General features: G+C 43.9%; 1 protein-coding gene across 1 annotated transcript in view; it reads left to right on the forward strand.

The window, feature by feature from the left end:
• LOC309550424 (C-C motif chemokine 8-like) overlaps positions 1-17,005 on the forward strand; it is a gene marked incomplete at its 3' end in the record, with an annotated part of 54,159 nt that extends 37,154 nt beyond the window's left edge. Inside the window, exon 4 of the mRNA XM_082250806.1 lies at positions 16,988-17,005. Within this exon, the coding sequence (XP_082106932.1) occupies positions 16,988-17,005 (18 nt within the window). The remainder of the gene's footprint in view (positions 1-16,987) is intronic.
• Positions 17,006-23,171: the final 6,166 nt, after the last annotated feature.

Genomic DNA, 23,171 nt, shown 5'->3' on the forward strand with positions numbered 1-23,171 from the left:
TATGATCATCTACATTCACTGGAGTGTTTTCATTGTTATCAGAGTCATCACCCACTGTGAAATCAGCGCCGATTTATTTTATAATTTCTTCAACCATGCCCCATCACTTCACCCTGCATGGACCAGGTGACAGGGTCACCTTACATCACAACACTGGCTGAACAATGTTACAAAACATCAGAATGTAAATCAGTAAATATATATGTATAAATCCTTCCCCAGCTGTTCACACCTAAAAGGGAATAACAGCGACCTTTAGTGGTCGGTCTGAGGAACAGCACTTAGACAGCTTCAGAATGAAAGTGGTTCTAAACCCAAAGCCTTAGGCTCCGTTCACATGTCAGCGTATGGACCGCGGGCACAACCGCCGCGGTTCCGCCCGCGATCCGGAGATTATTGCAAATCGCGGGACGCCTGTGTGCTGCCCGTGATTTGCAATAGCCCCCCAAACTCTGAGCGATGTTGCCGCGATTTCCGCCTGCCGAATCGCGGTAACATCGCGCAAAAAAAAATCGCGGGACGCAATACGCTCCAAAGAAGCTCTTGTAATTTTTTGGGCGTGATGCGTCCCGCGATTTTTTTTGCGCGATGCTACCGCGATTCGGCAGGCGGAAATCGCGGCAACATCGCTCAGTGTTTGAGGAGCTATTGCAAATCAACGGGCAACGCACAGGCGTCCCGCGATTTGCAATAATCTCCGGATCACGGGCGGAACCGCAGCGGTTCTGCCCGCGATCCATACGCTGACATGTGAACGGAGCCTTAAGGTTCTTCACCTAAAAACATTGTTTGCATTAAGGTGAAAACCCTTCTGTGCTGCAGCTGACCCCCCAAACCCCCCCCCCCCACCCTTTTTTCTTACCTGAGCCCATGCAATGCAGCAATATGCACGAGCGCAGCGGCTCCCACAGCTGTCTCTCTCCTCATTGGGCAGACTAATAGCAACAGGAGCGTTTTGTTACCACTGCTGTGAATCAAATCCAGTGACACAGGAGCGGGTTCTGTGTCAATGGACGCAGCAGCGGGACTCAGGAACGAGCCTCCAGGGAAAGCTGCTTTCCCTGGGGGGCACCCGCTGAAGTGGTGGAGCCAGGAGTGCTGACGGAGGACCCCAGAAGAATAGGATCGGGGCTGCTCTGTGGCAAACATTACATGTATGCCCAACATTAGAAGAGTGGGTGGATGTCTGGAGGAAGCTTCTAATGGTGGGAATACCACACACTATTTCTGGCAGAGATTTCCTAATCCACATCCATTGATGTGAAAGGAATCTGCCAGGTTCCGTTTTTCATTCAGCCCACTGGCCAAACAAAAAAAACAACATTGCATGCATGCCCAACATCAGGAGTGTGGCAGAAACTATTGCTAGCCATACATGTAATGTTTTTAGAGGCTCTAAAATGCAAGGACAGTTCAAAAACTCCCCACATTACCCCTCTTTGGAAAGTAGACACCCCAAGGTATTTGCTGAGTGGTATGTTGAGTCCATGGAAGATTTTATTTTTTGTCACAAGTTTTTGAAAAATGCCAAAAAAAAAAGATATTTTTTTTACACAAAAATTGTCACTTTAATGAGATATTTCTCACATATGCCATGGGTATACATGAAAAAACACCCCAAAACACATTCTGCTACTCACTCAAGTATGGGGATACCACATGTGAGGGACTTTTTGGCAGCCTAGCCACATACAGGGACAAAAAATTAGATGACCACCTTCGGGCTTTCAAAGGGCGTAATCACGCATTGGATTTCCTGACTACCTAATCACATTTTCGGAGCCCCTAAAATGCCAGGAAAGTATAAACACCCTCTAAATTACCTTGTTTGAAAAGTAAACACCCCAAGGTTTTTTGCTGAGAGGCATGTTGAGCCTTTGAAAGATGTTATTTTTTGCCACAAGTTATTGGAAAATGAATATATTGTTTTAAACACAGAGGAGTGAACAGTCATATAGTGCATGCATGAGATAGGGCACATAACCTCACGCGTTCTACCTTGTGCATGTGCCAGACAACACAATTTTCATGTGAGAACGGGCACCCTTCACTTCCTGTCCCATAGCCAAAACAGCAAATGAAAGGAAATTTTACCAAAGTAAGAAAATTTCTGGTTGTCATCAGGGTCACCAGAACTTATGTCCCCATTGAAAGAATTCCACTCTATTCTTGATCTGATGTACAACGCAAAATTTCAGATTTTTTCGAATTCCACTCTCAGTGATGGTGGTCACTAGGACAAACAGAGAGAGTGAATCTCTCTAATGGGGGCACAGACAGCAATAAAATCCTAACAGGTATTCTTACTCTATCCACTCTATCCAAAACTAAACTAAAAAAAAAAAAGTTTTGCTTTTAGTTATACTTTAAGCAATCTATTGTACTTGCATTCTATTGCAATCCAATAAAACCCACTGAAACATTCTCAAGTGTGGCGCGGTGTCTTTTGGGTAATGGTAGAGGATGGTCCACTAGTGCAGGCCAGAAGAAAACATCCAGTGGCCCCTGGAGGGGTCATCCCTACACTGCCATGAAAGTCTGTCCTTGTCTCCCAGTAGTGCTCTGAAATTGTCATTGTGTCACATTAGAAATAGGGAGAACCAATGTGCTACCCGAGGAGAATGATAAATAAAAGTGAATGTGCAGTGAGCAGTGCTATCAAAGGTGAAAAAGCAGCCAATCCTATTCGATGTTCCCACTGTGTATTGAAATATGTAAAAGAAAAAAATTGGCGCTAATTCAAGGTACAGGTGGATAACTATATCTGAAACGTAAGTATAATATCTAAAATAAATATGATGATATCAAGTGGACAAGAAGAATGATGATCAGTCAAACCAGGTAATCTTCACAAATGAATATAAGTAATGCAGAAAATTAGCACAACTGTGGTATATAAACGTGCAAGTGCTGACCAAAGTAGCTAAGTGCAAAAGTGCAGAGAAAAATGTGGTAACAAGAAGGCAATGAAGTGCAAATCAGCACTTGATATCATCATATTTATTTTAGATATTATACTTACGTTTCAGATATAGGTATCCATCTGTACCATGAATTAGCGCCAATTTTTTTCTTTTATACATTGTGTCACATTGACTTCTGATACTATAATTGGCCATTTCACAAACGTAGCCTCTGTTGTCACCATCAAATCAGCAGCAACGAGATGCAACAAGGTATAAAAAAGTGAAAACAAATATTTAGTTTGAAAAAAATGACAATTCTTTATAAGAGCCGGTTCACACTGAGGCGATCCGACTTCGGGGGGCAACCTGTGAAGTCGCGTGCACCGCTGTGCACCGCCACTTTGGCGTGACTTCACATAATGGAAGTCTATGCAAGTCGCTCCCAGGTCGCCCCAAAGTAGTACAGGACCCTTTTTCTAAGTCGGAGCGACTTGTGTCACTCCTATTAGAACGGGTCCTGTACTACTCAATGGACCGCGACTGACCGGGACTTGTCAGGCTGACAAGTCGCCTGACAAGTCGCGCTAGTCTGAATGGGCTCTAATACACAGTGGTTTAGCAAACTAAATGAGATTCATTATGCCTCATTCATACGGACATTGAGGCCAGTAGTCCATGCATGGGCTGTGTTTTTATGCAGCTTAAGCTGCCAGGTGATGCATGCAGGCAACCCATGTTAGTGTACGGAGATGCAGCAGCTGTAAGAACACAGCCACTTGTGTCCCAATTTGATAGGTGTGCGGGTGCAGGTGAGCGACTCCAAGCACACACTGTCTGCATCTGGGGCTGCCCTCCTGCACCCCTGTCAAATTGGGCCTGTGTAAATAAGACCTTAGGGTTTACATGTACTTTAAGTATTTGACTGTCAGTCACCCCAAAAGGTTTCTTACCCCATGGTCAGACCTATTTAAAGTGGTTCTAAAGGCTAAAGGGTTTTTTACCTTGAAGTGGGTGTAAAGGCAGGTTTTTTACCTTCACGCATTCTATAAACCTTCTGTGTGCAGTAACCCCCCCCCTTCAAACCCCCTAATACTTACCTGAGCCCCCTCTCGATCCACATGAGCCTTGTCTCTGGGAACTCACACTCCTGATTGGCTTTTGGCAGCAGCAGGAGCCATTAGCCCCTGCTGCTGTCAATCACAGCCAGTTAGCCAATAAGGAGATGGAGAGGGTGGGACTGAGCCATGGCTCCATGTGTGAATGGACACACAGAGTGGTGGGTCGGGAGCGTGCCTGCTTGGATGCCCCCACAGCAAGCTGCTTGCTGTGGAGGCACCCAGCAAGAGGGAGGGGTCAGGAGAGCCGCCGTTAGACCAGAGGAGAGGAGGATCCAAACTGCTCTGTGCAAAACCACTGCACAGAGCAGATAAGTATACTAGAAAACTAGACTTTCATATCGCTTTAATGCATTCTCTGCATTAGAGTAAAAAAACTTTTTTAAAGGTGTTTCTCCCCCCCCCCCCAGCCCCCCTAAATACTTACCTGAGACCGATCTCGATCCAGCGCTGTGCCCGAGAGCAGCAGTGCTGCTCTTTCTCTGTCTCCTCACTGGACATAAAGACAGCAACAGGACCCAAAGGCTCCTTCTGCCATAAATCAAACTATGTGAGGAGGGAGCAGGGGATGGGGCCAGGCCACACTGTGTGTGTCAATGGACACACATAGCCAGGCTCAGGAGCGAGACCACACGAGTGCCTCCATAGTTAACCCAAGGCACCTTCGTGGGACCCCAGAAGAGGAGGGTTGTTGGTATAACATGTTTATTTTTTTATTTAAAAAAAACCTTCAAGTTACTAATAGTGATACTAAAGTCTTGTTTTTTTTTTTTTTTTTGCTTAAAAACAACAAACATGTTATACTTTACTTACCTGCTCTGTGCAGTGGTTTTGCACAGAGCAGCCTGGCCCCTCCCTCCTGACGAGTGCCCCCACAGCAGGCAGCTTGTTATGGGGGCACCCGAGCCGAGCAGCAGCTCCGTGTGGCCATTCAGTCACGGAGCCGTGGCAAAGCCCTGCCTCCTCTCTCATCTCATTGGCTCACTGACTTTGATTGACAGCAGCAGGAGCCAAAGGCGATCTGCTGCTTTCTCAGCCAATGAGGAGGAAGAGTCTTGGACAGCCGAGTCTCTCCTGCAACACTGATGGATAGGGATGGGCTCAGGTAAGTAGTAGGGATGCTGAGGGGGGGCTGCTGCGCACAGAAGGTTTTTTATCTTAATGCATAGAATGCATTAAAATAAAAAAACTTCTGCCTTTACAATCACTAACCTTTATAAACCCCCTAAAGTGACTGTAAAGTCTCTTTTTTTTTTTCCTAAAAACAACAAACATGTTTTACTTGCCTGCTATGTGCAGTGGTTTTGCGCAGAGCACCCCGAACCTCCTCTTCTCGGGTCCTTCATCGGTGCTCCTGGCCCCTCCCTCCTGTTGAGTGCCCCCACAGCAAGCAACTTACTATGGGGGCACCCAAGCCAAGCAACAGTTCTGTGTGTCTATTCAGACACAGAGCCGCAGCCAGACTCCGCCCCCCTCCCCCTATTGGCCCACTGAATTTGATTGACAGCAGCAGGGGAGAATGGCACCATGCTGCCATCTCAGCCAATGAGGAGGGAGAGTCTCGGCCAGCTGAGTGTCTCCTGCAACATCTCTGGATAGAGATAAGTATTAGGTACTGAGGACAGGGAATGTCCAGTATTTCAGACCCTATGAGAGCTGTCTCAGTCCAAGCCACCCCTGGCACTCATATCCTAAAAGCACACAGTAACCGGGAATCAATTCAGGGTCATTAATCACTAATCTCCAGGACAGCTGCCACCTTTCACCTTCCTCTGTACACAATCCAGTGAGAGAGACAGTCCTTTTCTAGACCAAATCACTTTGATGAAGTCCTACAACCAGTTTCAGATGACTTCCAGGTCCCAGGTCTGCCACCGCTGAGACATCACAGAACAGCAACACAGTTCACAGGCTGCCTCAGAGGCAATAGCTTCCTGAACCTTGAAGCTCTCCTTGCTAGGGAAAAGACAATATCTCCAGGGCTCCAGACTATTTATCAGCTTCCCAATCACCATCTCGGCTCACTTAAAGGAACTGATCCTCTCTATTTTCCTCCTGCAACCGCTGAATGCTTGCTGGAGGGAGAGGAGGGGAAGCAGGCATTCAGCGGCTGCAGGAGGAAAATGGAGTGGATCAGTTTCTCTACTTGCCATTGCCCCTCCTATTAAGGTGTACAGGGGAACCCCACGGGCCTCCGGGAGCATGGGGCCGGGTTGCAATTATGACCCCTGTAGTTACATCCCTGCTCCCAGCCTGTAAAACCCTGACCAGACCAAACAATCACGGCTCCCTTGATTACAGTTGGAGCCAACTACACTAGGATGATATTGTGGTTCAGGTTCGCTCCTACCATTGGTGCTGCTGAACCCTGAAGTTTGTGAATTACAAACTTTTCACCAAATGTTTTGCAGGTTCTCTTCCAAAGATTAGGATCAACCTGTATTATAGTGCATAGTCTTTTCCTTGGCCAGCTAAATTATAAGAGCTCACAATGACTGCGAATGGCTAGAATTATGCTGAATATGTCTGTTAGAAAAGGTTTAAAGAACTGAAATGCCATCAGTGGAGATCCCCTATAGGATGACACCTTCTTTGACCACATACATAAGGTTAGTTATTCCTATTGTAAATTTCTGGCTGTGCAATGTTTTCTGCATTGTTTTTTTTTTTTAACTAAAAATATCTGGAGCTTTACCTATTTTAGCTAACTGCTTAACAAATTCCTCTGTCCCGCTTTCCTCCTCAGTTGTCTCCTTTTTTTATCTGCAAAATCAAATGTATAATAATAGCCCAATATGTGCGTCTCAGTTCGTTATATCATACATTCAGCGGCGCTTCAGCACACACAATGTATGTGTGCAAGTATATTAGTCAGTTCCTGCAGTGCTTCAGAGCCTGCAAATGCAAACTAGTCCCAACTCCACAGGATGAGCAGTCACAGTCAGCCAAAAGATTTCTCCTCTGATGTTCAGCACCAGTGATTGTACACACAGTATCACTAATCCTTCACCGCACCGACTGTGCTCCCCTATGAAGTGGCCACTCACCAAATTGCCCTTGAAATATCGCCTTTATGCATAAGCTGCATGAGCCCTTGCTTCTGGTCAGTCTGTCGTCTCCTGAGCACGTCCAGATCCAATCCGTCCACCAGGGGTCACTATCAGGCTCTATATCTCCTCAGTGCAATTTGTAAGCAAACGACATGAAGCAGGAGAATAGTGTAATACTGTTTTGACTTTATTAGTTAAATAAAACTTCCCTCCCCTTCAGGGTATATGCTTACATTTCAATCACCCTTTGCACGCATATCATAAACACAGAGGCTTTGAAAGGTACCGCCGTCCGCCGTCCGCGAGCTAGTCCCTGCTGTGGGTTACAGCGCTCCTGCGGCTAACAGGCGAGATCCAGAACAACAGCGGTATCCTCCCTTCGTCTCCTCAGCAGCAGCGTACGTGCGTCCTGACCGGTTTCGTCTGGTAGACTTCAACAGAGGACTCAACTCAGGTGGCAGCTAGTGCATTAAAAGGATGCACAGAGTGACATGTTTTACATGATTTTATCTACATGATTTTATCTACTATTTATTCATGTTTTGAGTAGATATATTTTATTTCTTTATACCTTTCACTGTTTTATATATATTTTAGCGCCGGGCGGTGGTTGACATTTTTTAGCATCAGTTACCTTTTACAATCCTTTTTTTATCTGATTTAAATATCTCTATAAAAAATGACACTCATTACAGAGTCCTTACCTTGTATGTGACCAATTCTATTTTTTACTGCCTGAAAAACAAATAGAGAACTTAGGGCCAATGTGGGTAATAGCTTTTTACCTTTATATGATGGAAAAAGCCCAATGCACTACCAATGAAGTATTTTGAGAAGATCCAAAAAGGTATAAAGAGGGGAGCCACAGTCACGTGGTGGTAATGAAGAATAAAGCTAAACCAATTTTGTAGTGTCACCACATACAATCATAAGCATAAACCATAAATAAATTGGCGCTAAATTTAGCGCCAATTTATTTATGGTTTTTAGCTTTTTATCCTTAATTTGTTTGTAAATAAGACTAATCCCTTAAAGGAAAGCTCTTTCCAATACCAGGATCTCACAGAAATTGTAGAGTATTGCCTTATGAACATTTGATATGTGATTGCCTCCAGTAAGCTTTCAAAGACAATACCAGGCTTTACAGATATCTTTATGGAAGTGTTAGCCCTGGATAAATCCACGTTTTCCTCTTTTTCTGCTTGTCAGATTCCATTTCTGATATTTTTGTTTTCTTTGAGCCTCTAAATAGGGATTTATCAAGCAGCATTAAAAAATATGCTGGGGATGATTTACTAAAGGAGTAGAGCATGTTTCATTCCCAAGGTTAATTTTATTTATATTAGCGAATTACAATTACCCTTTTGCTGCCATTGATATAAGGCTTACATTGGTCACAGCCGCAGCCTCTGTACCACTGTCTACTTTTGTCGGCCCCCCCCAATCATTGCCACAGGCATCAGAACACACTGAATTCAGCTCCCCACAAAATCCCCCCCTTATGTATCCTGGGCTTCTGCTGTCCTACCTGCAAACCCAGGACCAGGATGGTGGGTATTTCCGGATAGCACAGAGGGAGCTCAAAACACTTGTGTTTGCTGGTCATCACTTCAGTAAATGAACCAGGAAGCAATGTTCATCATTACATCACTTCCTGGTTCAAAGCATTCTCCATATGTGCTGGCAGGTAAAGGAGTTAATAAAGTACGATGTGTGTTCCATTAGCTTCAGTGGAGTGCAGGGGAGAAACCAGGTCTTTTAATATGATGTTTCATATATACTATCAGATAGGGGGCTATTGGTCCCCTATGTGATAACAATAGAGTTATGTGAAGAAGAATAATTAAAAAAATGTATATTGAAATATAGTAAAAAAAATAAATATAATGTTAACCCTCCCCCCCCCTCTCCTTCTGTATACACACATACATTTATGAAACATGTGTTGGATGCAACTATTTATAAAAATGATGATTACTCTAAGCATGGCATAAAAAAATATAAATAGCTGTGCACGCCAGAGTGAAAACAATAAGTCTAGGCCCATTATTCACAGTTAAGCCGGGGGGGAGCACCTGCAGCAATGTGCTGAATCTTTTCCTGAGCGGTGCGCATTATTGTTTAGACTCAGGATAGTGCTACAAGTAAATCACTTTGCCCATTCAAAGATACAACTATACAATAGGAAATTAAAGGGACACTAAGGCCCCTTTCACACTATTGCGATGCAATTTTACCGCGATTTCGCGGCACGATTTTTGCCGCAATTTTGAAAGCAATGGCAAGGCTATATGCCTCAAAACACATTAAAATCGTGGCAAAGTAGTGCAGGAACTACTTTGAAGTCGGTGCGACTTCAAAACGCACTGATATGAATGGGGCTCATTGAAAATAATGGAAAACGACTTGTCATGCGATTTTGCGGTTCAAAATCGCATGACAAGTCGCACTAGTGTGAATGGGGCCTAAACTCTGGTTTAAAAAATATACAGTATATTCTATCCAAGTATGTGTTTTTAACTCAAAATAGTATCTTCTATTATTCCAACTTCCTATAAGAGGGTGGCTACATTTGTTCTCCATGCTCCCACTGTAAGTAAGAGCATAGCTACCCTTTTTTCCCACTCTCATGGACTAAAAGAGATGCAGAGTGTACATAAAGCAATGCACGTGACTGCCAGTGACTTGCATTGCTTGTTTGAAACAAATGGAGCGGGATGGGGGGGAGAGAAAGGAGAGGTTTGGGTGCTCATGGAGGATGTTACATAGTGGCAGAAACACACAGTAAGAAATTATTTCATGAAAAATATTTTAAAGGGCCATTAAGTGGTGGATATGTATGAATTTGTTTTGAAAAATTAGGATATTTTTTTAGATTTAACTTTACATGAAGTACTACAAAAAACCACAAGATGTCAGTAGACACACATCCTGTCCTGAGGTTCATGGTACTGTAACCATCAATGTTTCTTTCAACAAAAAATATTAATTATGAAGGCTGCAAAACTAGGCTGGAGCTTAACCACTTCAGCTCCGGAAGATTTACCCCCTTCCTGACCAGGCCATTTTTTGCGATACGGCACTTTGTTACTGTAACTGACAATTACGCGGGCATGCGATGCTGTACTCAAATAAAATGTATGTCATTTTTTTCCCCACAATTAGAGATTTCTTTTGGTGGTATTTGATCACCCCTGTGTTTTTTTTTTTTTTTGTCTAGCGCTATAAACAAAAAAATACCAACAATTTTGGAAAAAAAAAAATAATATTTTTTACTTTGTGTTGTAGAACACATCCAATAAAAAAATTAAAAATCTAATTTCTTCATCAGTTTAGGCCAAAATGTATTCTGCTACATATTTTTGGTAAAGAAATAAAATAAAAAAAATCCCAATAAGTGTATATTGATTGGTTTATGCAAAAGTTATAGCTGCTACAAACTATGGGATATATTTATAGAATTTTATATTTATTTTTTTTCATTAATGGCCGCGATCAGCGACTTATAGCAGGACTGCGATATTGCAACAGATAAATCGACCACCTGTATATATATTTCATTAATTTATTATGTTTTTAAAAATTTTTGCGGTGTTCCTGCGTTTTTGGTTTCTCCCCGGTGTTCATAATTTAAGCATACTTAAAAGTAAAGGTTAAGTGAAGATTGTTGGCTCACATTACTGACCTAAACCAGCCACATCGCTGTGAACTTAAAGAATTGGATAAGTTAGTCAGGGGCATTCCGGGTGGAAATCCAGACCAGCACCTGGAAAGGCACTGGACTGCGACCTTGCCAACAAAAAGTGGGATTTTCCAGGGCTGTAGTATGCTCTGTAAAATTATAGACAAGTGGAAAACTCCATATATAAAAGAATATATACAATTTTATTGAAATACAAAAACATACATATTAAAATGTAATTACAAAGAATTACAGATCAGACATTAACAAATGGAAAACAGTAGTATAGATCACAAGGTCCTACATGTTTCGCCGAGGTATAAATCCTCATGTAGCGGCTTCTTCAGGGACCAATTGTTTGTAATCAATCAATGATTTCTTTTGTAAGTAATGTAACATCTGCCAAAATAGAGATAGCGTTCCAGGGCGAGCAGACGTGGCCTGATTGCTAACCCGGTGATGCCAGAGATGAAACCGGCGTACCCGGGGTACCCAATGAAATTGGTGGACACTGAACCGGGCCACGGTCCGTAGGCAAAGTGCTTGGAACCAAGGGATATAGGAGTACCTTTCAATATGACAAGCTTTCCCCAAGGTAAACGATATTCTCCCATCCCGTGGTCCGGCGTGCAGAGGGAGCCAGGTACCCATTGGCTGGTTCCTTGCTGGAGCAGAAAAGGATAAGCCCACACAGGAATGCCGCAACTGTCTGTTTTATATGCCAATATATACTTTCTTGTCTGTAAGTGCATTAATGTTATCTACTATTAAAGGGTTATCTTTTATCACACTATGGGAGCGCTTTGTGTTTTATATCTTTTGGGATTCAACTACATCTTCTGAGCAGTTCCCATCTATTATGATCTGTGAGAGATTTTATCTTGTCATGCTCCATTAGACCACCTATAACCTTGTGGTCTTGTCATCTGGTAAACAGATGTATGTGCTCACTTTGGGTGTGAAGTTAATATTCTCCAGTCACCCTTAAAGCCCCGTACACACGTACCGATGGTCGGCATACAAATGTTCCTCTTTTCTCCCTGGGATGTCGGTGTCTGCTGAAAAGTGCAAAGACAGCACAAGGACAGCACAAGAATTTTGTCCGCCGACTGCAGAAGTGATGTCATGTAATGGTTAACTTTCCCTGTGTTTTCTATTTTCTGAGCATGCCCAGTCTTGCAAATCTGCGGTCTGTCGGCCGAATTGTGTACTGACAGGCGAACAATCGTCCGTTCTGGTGTCGGCATACAAAAATTTTCATGTTTGCAAGAAAGACTTTTGTCCGCGGATTGTGCGCAGACATCTGTCGGAGGCACCATACTAACACGCGTACAATCGGCAGATCCTTCGTCCACCGACGTTTGTATGCCGACGATCGGTACGTGTGTACGGGCCTTTACTCTACATATCTGTCTCCACCGGTGATTCTTTCCCTGCTGAGACTACTTCTGTGGATCCCGCTTTTTACTCATCTCTTTGGACTTTCTAAGCACCGTTTTTTTATATGAATGTTCATTTGTTTATTTAGCGCTGCACTTTTTGTTTGTAAATTGGACACTTAATTGACACTTTTTTGGGAACCAGTGACAGCTATACAGTGGTTAGTGCTAAAAAAAAATGCACTTTCACTGTACTAATGACACTGACAGGGTTAACATCACAGGGGCAATCAAAGAGTTACATTTGTGGCCAACATGTGTTACTGTGTACTGTGTGTGCTGCTTTTACTAAGCAGTGGGCTATTTTTACTTCCTGCTCTAAATTGCTCCTGTCAGAAGAGAGCCGCGTGTTTGTTTAACACAAGTGGGCTCAGGGTGCAGTGCTCTGCGCCCCGTGCCCACCCTTTTCTGAAGCATATTAAAGCCTCTGGCTCTAATCACGTGCTTAAAAAAAAATAAATCCCCCATTGGAATACATATGTCCGGCGCCCTGCATGTAGATTAGGGGGCCAAACGCATGAATAGGGGGCGCGGCCCCCCTGTGCCCCCAATGGACGGGCTGCCACTGTTATAAAGGCTAAATATTTTTACCTTTATGCATTATTTGGGAATCAGGAATCAATGTTTAATGCTCTGTGTAATGGAATTGCAGCAGGTAGGTATAAATATGATTGGGGTTTGTTTTTGGTGTTTTTAATATGTACCTTTACAACCACTTTAAAGGCTAAGTTCACTTTTTTTTTAATAAATTCCAGCTCCCTTAGGTACCAATATACCATTAATGCACTTCTTTTGCAGAAATAAAACATTTCTATTTATCCTACAAAGCCGTTAACTCAGTGTCTAGCTTGTTTTGTAAAGAAAACTTCACCACTTTGTTAAGACACAGGAAGGAGTTCACCAGATGACCTCATTAACACACACCCAGCACCTGCCCTTCCCCTTCCAGGAGATCGCTCCCATCCACCTTTACAGGTGCATGTTTTTCTAATGCAATCAGTGATCACCGTTCTCTCTAAATACATAGCCATAGATTGTTCAAATAGGAGAGTGTGCAGGAGCTGAGCGGATCAGGGCTGTAGTATTGAAAACAGGAGAAGTATTTCCTGGGTTTTGTATCGCTCACTATACACTATACAATCTGATTGTACGATCTCCTTTTGATCTACTATTAACTATGTAGTACAAGGGACCACCTGATTGGATACACAGTGATTGGATAGATGGAGTGTCCTCCTATTCTATACTTTGGTAAATCTAAAGAAAATCATACAGCGATTGTACAATCAGATTTTAGAGTGTGTGGCCACCTTTATACACCTAAAATTAAATAGTTGCACTTTTGGCGCCATTAATTGTTAACAGCACCCCAAACACACATTTTACCATGTAAAAAAATTAGCAACACATGCAGCAAAATGCATAGTAAAAACCGGCAACATGCCAAAATGTCCCATGAACTACTTTGCCATGTGTAACACAGCCCATTGAAATTAATGGACTGCCCTATGCATGTCACAGAAAAAAACAAGACAAAAACTGTGCGCTCCCACTATGCTAGATGTGAATGGGGTCTGAAAGTGAAATGTATTTGTTTACACAGAACAATGAGGCTCCATTCACATCTGTATGTTTCTGGATGCATGGCAAACTGCACAGAAAATGCATTCTTTTCGTGCTTTTCAGAAACGCGCTGCAAACCAAAAAGCACAGGAAAAAATGCAGCACACTCCACAAGTTCTGGAGCATTTCTGGGGCGATTGCTGTGTATGCATGACAAACAAAACACTCCAAAACACAAATAGAAATGCATGCAGGAATGTGAGTTCCCACTATGCAGAGTTGTGAACGGGACTTGACTTGACTTGAGTGTCTCCATCCACTCCCTCCTATGTACTTGTACAAACCTGGCCATACACCATGCAATTTGAGTGTACTCTCTCCTTTAGATCTACCATCAACCATGTAGCATGTAGTGCTAGGGCCTGCCTGATTGGATACAGGTTGAATAGACAGACAGACAGACAGACAGACAGACAGACAGACATAATATTCCATAGTTTTGCTAAATCTAAAGGAAATTGTACAGAGATTATATAATTAGATTGCATAGTGTATGGACAGCTATATACAAGTACATAGGAGAGAGTGGAGACACTCAGCTGTTAAGCCCTGTTCACATCTGTGCATTGTGGGAAATCACATTGCCACATTATCAGATGAAATATGATTTGTTGACAAGGGGTTTTAGTCTTTATACATTGCCTGTGCATTTTGGGCTATCTGGCCCATTAGCTCACCCATTCTTTGACTTGTGAACAATTTGGGTTTGGGCCGAACTCTTGGTTGACCTGAACCTGAAGCTAATTCCTAGTCTTCATTATCAAGTACAATGTGTCTCCATTATCAGGAACAATGTACCTTCAATATCAGGTATAGAGTGTGTATCCATTATCAGGTTTAAGTTATCTTCATTACCAGCTGTAACATATCTCCGTTATAGGGGGATGGTGCGTCTCCATTTAACGGTACATTGAGTCATGATTATCAGGTATAATGTGTCTCCACAGAGGGGTTGACTTGATTTACTAAAGATAAATTGGCTGTTGCATTTTGTAAAGCAATTTTCCCCAGAGCTTAGAGAATTAGGTGAAGCACCGCTGATTTCCATTATCCAATCACGTGCAAGCAGAGTTCTATGCATTTTATTTTCCTTGCACATGACTGGCTATTCTTTGCAAAGGGAAAACGTCAACACATTTGTAGCCAGGTGCAGGACTATAGAAAGAAAGGAACAATTCCCTCTTTACATTCACTTTCTGCTGGCATGCTAAATGTTGTGTTGCACTATACTATAGAGAACTATAGACAGGAAAAAAACTATGGATTCCTATGCAGAATGCTGAGGATCATGGGATCTAAAGTCTAGAAAGTAAAACTGTTGTTAAGTGCACCAACACTTCCTAAAGGGCCCCAATGATAGTCAACAGAAAAACAACAAAAAGAAGTGCCTCTCCCGTTAAACCATCCTGCAAGTCTCTTTTCTTCCATTCTCCCATTGCCTTCATTTCTATGGACAGTGCACATCCAGTCGCTCTAGACCTAGCATAGTTGCCAATAATACACTTTGGCAGTATTGTCTCCTGTATTGAGTAAATAAAGCTTTTTTTACTGCTCACTGCTACACTTTAGGTGACCTTGCTACTGCTTATGTTGATCTGGACACCAAGTGTCATCTTATGCCTAGTCCCTATTACCATGGGTGTGCAGAGGGGGGTGCCAGGTGTGCCTGGGCACACCCTAATCACTCTGTGCAGTGCCGAATACCCCTACTGCCCAGGCTTCCCCTCATGTGCCCCCCCCCCCCCCCCCGCAGTGCTGCTGGCTTCCCTCCTTTTCTCCTTTTCACTCGGCTACTGCAGGGAATGTTTCAAGATGGAGAGGGTCATAATGACATTTACTGCCCCCTTCCTTTTGTAAATGAATGCAGTGAACACGCTCACTCACCGCATTCATTCATAACTGAAGCATAGTAAACTATGTTTACTATGCTTCAGTTTGTGAATGAACAGGAAGCCGCTCAGCACAGAGCACTTCCTATTCATTCACTGTCCAGTGCAGCAGAGGCATGTTTGTTTTAGCTTTGGGGTGCAATAAGCTGCGCACAGCTATGCCTATTACTAATGACCCTGTATGCTACATTGTGTTATGACCATTGTTAATCCGTTTCTAAGCTCAATTCATTACCAACCATATCAGATGACACGTTCGCCTTTACTAGCTGGTTCAGTGCCTGCTTCTTTACTAATACTAGGTACTAAGCATTGCTATCAGTGTTTTTCTGTGATATGCTTTGTACACACAACATAGTATGCCAGAGGGGCTGAAGTTTGTACAGTTGTGCTATACATTTGATAAGCTCTGTGGCAAATTCCCTTGCAAGGTGCAACTTTCCTTTCAATTTCAGTTAACAGCCTGTTTGCCTTAAGAAAATCATCCGCCAATGCCTCCACTTTTAACTATGTTAGCAACAGTGTGTTATCCCTTATCAAGTACAAGAGGTTCCATTTTTAGGTTCAGCATATCTTCATTATTAGGTATGTTAGCCAGTGTGTACTCTTTATATATTGTATGTTACATTTCCCCATGTCTCCACTCACTCTGTCATGCATTTGCTGGTGTCACCAGTGAGCTGGTGACAATGCAATGACAGGTTGTTGGCGGCCTCAACTATTCATGACTATTTCTGCAGCCCGCTATTACCTGCGGTGATTGTAGTTGGACACACTCTGTGTGCCCATGCAATAGGACCCTTAACTAATCCCCCTGGGATCTGTAACAAAAGAGCCCAGGTTCAGGGGTAGCAGTGGAAGGGAGCCTGCTTCCATCTGACATCTTTGCTGACACCCTACTGGACTCTCTACATACACTTAACCTTTATAGCCCCTGTGCTTCTGTGTTCATAAACTTTCAAAACTGTAATTTTGGAAATACTGTTTAAAACTGTAATATATAAACTCACATTTGCATTAAGATTTTATATTATTATTTTTAGTATATTGTGAAGCTCTTTTGTTAAGAACGGAAACTGTGCAGCTGCTAACCAATAATCTGCCTGCAGCACTAACCTAAAACTTAGTTTGTGGGTAGTCATGAGCCATACATTTGGTATTTATGTGGCTATTATGACACCATGGGATGTGGAACACATAAATACATTTCCTGCATATGCAGAACATTATATTGCCACTTAATCTGGTGCAAATTTTAACTATATGTGTTCTGCATGCATTAGGTGTCTGAGTTTAACTAAGACCCCCTTCCTTCTTGAGGGATTCTATGCAATTCATTAACGAATTGAAAAACATTGAGTGGAAAGACAGTCCGTGTTACCGTGGATGTTGCATCCCTATACACGATAATTTCCTATCATCATGGTAGGGACGCGGTTTCATATTCTCTGGGACAGGGTTAGTTGCTGGGCTTTCAAAGCCAGTTTATTCTTTCCCTCCTTGATTATGCAATGGGCCACAATTATTTTTGGCTCGCTGGTACGTATTTTAGACAAAATAGGGGTGTGGCCATGGGCGTGATTTTCGCACCCAGCATGGGCAATCTTTTTATGGCCAAGTGGGAGGAGGATGTCATCGATAATATGCCAAGGCCTGAGGTAGTACTATGGCGGAGGTATATCGATGACATCCTCCTCCTTTGGGATGGCGATTTTGAATCCTTGAATGGATTTATGGCCACACTCAATACCAATGATAGAGGTATTAAATTACAACACGAATATAGCAAGACTGAGATCCACTTCTTAGATCTGAGGATTAGAGTGGTGGATGGACGAATTGAGACATCCATGTACTTTAAGGAGACTGGAATGGGTTTATCAACACGTCTAGTTGTCATCATGTGGCGTGGTTGAGATCCATTCCTGTCAGCCAGTTCCTTAGATTGAAACATAACTGTTCTAATAGAACCGATTTCTTACAGGAAGCCTCCTCTCTTAAGACCAAGTTTTTGGAAAAGGGTTATAAAGAGGAGGAACTGGAAAAAGCCTTGATTCTGGCTGACCAGAGAAATATAGATGATTTGTTACAACCAAGAACGCGTGACAAGAATAATACTTTTGAACATGCTTTTTTTTCTTTATACTCCATACAACATTTTTCTGTTAAGAAAATAATCCGCAAACATTGGCACGTATTGAAGAATGATGGTCTGTTGGGCCCCCTTCTCCCTGAGCCCCTAAGGTCATATTTAGGGGAGTACCTCCCTTGAGATTACAGGTGGCACCTAATATAGTGGACCCCCCAAATAGAGTTTCATTTTTTTCATAACAGAGGGGGTTTCTTTCCTTGTAGGAAATGTGCCATTTGTAAACTGAATAAAAACAGGGAGAGAAGGGTTGAATCCTTTCATTCAGGGATTACCCAACAGGATCATACTATAAAACCTTTCATCTCTTGTACTACGAAACATGTGGTCTACCTTATTCGGTGCCCTTGCGGCTTAGAATATGTAGGCCGCACTATTAGAATGTTACACGTGAGACTTAAGGAGCATGTCGCTAACATTATCAAGGGCTTTCTGAAACATAGTGTGTCAAGACACTATGATCTCTGTCACGGGAGGAACCCTAGTGGTACCACTTTCCTGGGAATTGATAAATTCTCAGGGAATTGGAGGGGTAGCAACATGACCAGTGGCGGCCCGTGCATAGGGGGCGCCAGGGCGCCGCCCCCCTACCCCTAAAGAAAAAAAAAAAATAAATAAATAAATAAAAACAAAACAAACAAATAAAGTTGTACAAAAAAAAATTGGGTTCGCCGGCCTCGCCTGAAGGAACTGATGGCTGGGGGGGGTGGGGTTACGTCCCAGAAGAGGCGCCGATTGGCTGCCTTCTGGGGGGTAGGGGGGTATCCTGGGCGCAAGTCTTTGCGGTTGGACACCCCCACTTTCTGATATCCTGGCTGTGATTGGTCCAGTCTACAGCCTGGACCAATCATCATCCAGGATATCGCTGACGTCGCAATGGGGGCAGTGCCGGTGCGTGCGTCAGTCACTCACCGTCACCGCCGCTCAGAGAAAAGGAGAGGCCGCCCGCCGGTTCCCGCCGCCGAGACGAGGGAGAAGGACCCGCCGCAGAAGAGGAGGAAGAAGCTGAGCCGCGCTGCCGCCAGGTAAGTTTGAAGGGAGCAGGCCGCCCGCCGGTTCCTGCCTCCGAGACGAGGGAGAAGGACCCGCCGCAGAAGAGGAAGAAGCTGAGCCGCCCCGCCGCCAGGTAAGTTTGAAGGGAGCACGCACGCTGGTCTCTGCATCGATTGGGGTACAATGCTGGCACTCTGCAATCATTGGGGGACAATGCTGGCACTCTGCAATCATTGGGGGACAATGCTGGCACTCTGCAATCATTGGGGGACAATGCTGTGGCGCTCTGCAATCATTGGGGTACAATGCTGGCACTCTGCAATCATTGGGGGACAATGCTGTGGCGCTCTGCAATCATTGGGGGACAATGCTGGCGCTCTGCAATCATTGGGGGACAATGCTGGCACTCTGCAAACATTGGGGGACAATGCTGGCACTCTGCAATCATTGGGGGACAAAGCTGGCACTCTGCAATCATTGGGGGACAATGGTGGCACTCTGCAAACATTGGGGGACAATGCTGGCACTCTGCAATCATTGGGGGACAAAGCTGGCGCTCTGCAATCATTGAGGGACAATGCTGGCACTCTGCAATCATTGGGGGACAATGCTGGCGCTCTGCAATCATTGGGGGACAATGCTGGCACTCTGCAATCATTGGGGGACAAAGCTGTGGCGCTCTGCAATCATTGGGGGGCAATGCTGGCACTCTGCAATCATTGGGGGACAAAGCTGTGGCGCTCTGCAATCATTGGGGGACAATGCTGGCACTCTGCAATCATTGGGGTACAATGCTGTGGCACTCTGCAATCATTGGGGGGCAATGCTGTGGCGCTCTGCAATCATTGGGGGACAATGCTGTGGCGCTCTGCAATCATTGGGGGACAATGCTGTGGCGCTCTGCAATCATTGGAGGACAATGCTGGCACTCTGCAATCATTGGGGGACAAAGCTGTGGCGCTCTGCAATCATTGGGGGGCAATGCTGGCACTCTGCAATCATTGGGGGACAAAGCTGTGGCGCTCTGCAATCATTGGGGGACAATGCTGGCACTCTGCAATCATTGGGGGACAATGCTGTGGCGCTCTGCAATCATTGGGGGACAATGCTGTGGGCACTCTGCAACCATTGGGGTACAATGCTGTGGGCACTCTGCAACCATTGGGGTACAATGCTGTGGGCAATCTGCAATCATTGGGGGACAATGCTGTGGCGCTCTGCAATCATTGGGGGACAATGCTGTGGCGCTCTTCAATCATTGGGGTACAATGCTGGCACTCTGCAATCATTGGGGGACAATGCTGTGGCGCTCTGCAGTGATTGGGGACAATGCTGTGGCGCTCTGCATTGAAAGGGTCTCGCACGCTGAACTCTGCATTGATGGGGGCACGGAACAGTTGCATTGAAGGGGGCACGCACGCTGAACTCTGCACAGTGTTTATTGCATTGAAGGGGGCACAGCACAGTTGCATTGAAGGGGGCATGCATGCTGAACTCTGCATTGTGGGGGCACAGCACAGTGTTCATTGCATTGAAGGGGGCACAGCACAGTTGCATTGAAGGGGGCATGCATGCTGAACTCTGCATTGTTGGGGCACAGCACAGAGTTCATTGCATTGAAGGGGGCACAGTGTTTATTGCATTGAAGGGGGCACAGCACAGTGTTTATTGCATTGAAGGGAGCACAGCACAGTGTTTATTGCATTGAAGGGGGCACAGCACAGTGTTCATTGCATTGTGGGGGCACAGCACAGTGTTTATTGCATTGAAGGGGGCACAGCACAGTGTTTATTGCATTGAAGGGGGCATAGCACAGTGTTCATTGCATTGAAGGGGGCACAGCACAGTGTTTATTGCATTGAAGGGGGCACAGCACAGTGTTTATTGCATTGAAGGGGGCACAGCACAGTGTTTCATTGAAGGGGGCATGCACGCTGAACTCTGCATTGTTGGGGCACAGCACAGTGTTCATTGCATTGAAGGGGGCATAGCACAGTGTTTATTGCATTGAAGGGGGCACAGCACAGTGTTTATTGCATTGAAGGGGGCACAGCACATTGTTCATTGCATTGAAGCGGGCACAGCACAGTTGCATTGAAGGGGGCATGCACGCTGAACTCTGCATTGTGGGGGCACAGCACAGTGTTTATTGCATTGAAGGGGGCATAGCACAGTGTTTATTGCATTGAAGGGGGCACAGCACAATGTTCATTGCATTGAAGGGGGCACGCACGCTGAGCTCTGCATTGAAGGGGGCATGTACACTGGTCTCTGCATTGAAAGGGGGCATGTACGCTGGTCACTGCATTGAAAGGGGGCATATACCATCTCCTGTACCATGACCTGTGACATGCCTATACCATATCTGTGCCATGCCTATACCATCACCTGTGCCATGCCTGTACCATCACCTATGCCATGCCTATACCATCACCTGTGCCATGCCTGTACCATCACCTATGCCATGCCTATACCATCACCTGTGCCATGCCTGTACCATGACTTCAAAGTCACGCAATTTTTTACTGCGTTTTTTGACGCGAAGCAATACCTATTACATTTTTCTTTTTGCGCCCCCCCAAAAATTTTGAGCACCAGCCGCCACTGAACATGACTAGGGGAGTGTCCCAACTTGAAACTAATTGGATTTATAAATTAAAGTCCTATGCTTCCCATGGATTGAATATAGAGTGGGATTTAAATTTCTTTATAAATAATTCGTAACTCACCTGTAACTTTATGCTCCTTGATAGTACCTTTTTTTATATTATGGTCTTGGTCAGTTTTTAATGTGCTTTTCTGGTTATTTTTAGCTATCTGTAAATATTGTTCTGGTCACCTTGTTTTTAGCTACTATGCATATTTTTTATGTCATTTTTTATCTATTTATATTTTTAATGTGTATATAATGTATTTACTTTGTTTGTGTAATTTGTCATGTATTTATTAAATGCAGAGTTTATTGCTGGTGATGGTTTGGTTTCTGACCAGGGGACGCGCTGCTTCCCTCTGTCCATAGATGGCGGTGTATGTTAGCACATATGTAGGGAAGACATCCCCAAAGATTACTTTTTTAGAATAGTGTCATACTGTGAGAGGTTGACCTATAATGTATTCAAAATATGATGGTTATATTGTGAGAATTCCTCAACGAATTAATTTGCTGTTTTGACCTCAATCAACCTCTATTGTCCACATTTGTTTCCAGTAGTTGGCACGCATATCAAATGCTTCCTGACTAATTTGTATTGTTTATATAGGCTTCCGGAGGTTGGTACGCATATCGAATGCTTCCTGACCCCGGAATGCCATTATCCAGCTCCGCCCATCCTGTAGCCTATAAGAGCATTGATTACGCCGCTTAGCCACACCCCCTGATGACGTCAACGTGTGATGAAACGCGTAGGAGGAGCGGGGGACGCGGCGGACATTTTTCTGGTTGGAAACCTATCCACAGCAGTATGCTGACTTTTTCTGATGTGCTCTGCATTACCTGGTTCCATTTGAGTAGTAACTTGTCTATATGATTAAAATAAACGTATATGTGATCATACTACAATATGTGGGGAACTTTCTTTCACATGGCCGGTTAAACCATGAGAGGAACGCTGGAAACACTGAGGAGTGGGGAGCTGTGAGGTCTCTATCTGACGATTACCATCATCTATCCCTTGCTGTTTATGATCCCTGATAAGGATCATTGAGCTCTGGTAAGAGGCCAATTAACCCTTTATGGTGGCGGCTTTTCCTGCACTGGGTTTCCAATTTTGATGAGATTAAAGATCCTTTATATGGGAATTTGGGCACCCTCTCTGTGGACTCTTTTCTATCATTTTCCAGGAGTGATCTATATTCAATGTGGACTCATTTGATCTTACTACTATAAGACATTAGCGCTACACCATTATTTCTATAGTCAGGGGTATCAGTGGAAGGGAGCCTGCTTCCATCTGACATCTTTGCTGACACCCTACTGGACTCTCTACATACACTTGACCTTTATAGCCCCTGTGCTTCTGTGTTCATAAACTTTCAAAACTGTAATTTTGGAAATACTGTTTAAAACTGTAATATATAAACTCACATTTGCATTAAGATTTTATATTATTATTTTTTGTATATTTTGAAGCTCTTTTGTTAAGAACGGAAACTGTGCAGCTGCTAACCAATAATCTGCCTGCAGCACTAACCTAAAACTTAGTTTGTGGGTAGTCATGAGCCATACATTTGGTATTTATGTGGCTATTATGACACCATGGGATGTGGAACACATAGATACATTTCCTGCATATGCAGAACATTATATTGCCACTTAATCTGGTGCA

Source organism: Pelophylax lessonae (assembly GCF_965119305.1).
Source record: "Pelophylax lessonae genome assembly, chromosome: 3".
Lineage (NCBI taxonomy): Eukaryota > Metazoa > Chordata > Amphibia > Anura > Ranidae > Pelophylax > Pelophylax lessonae.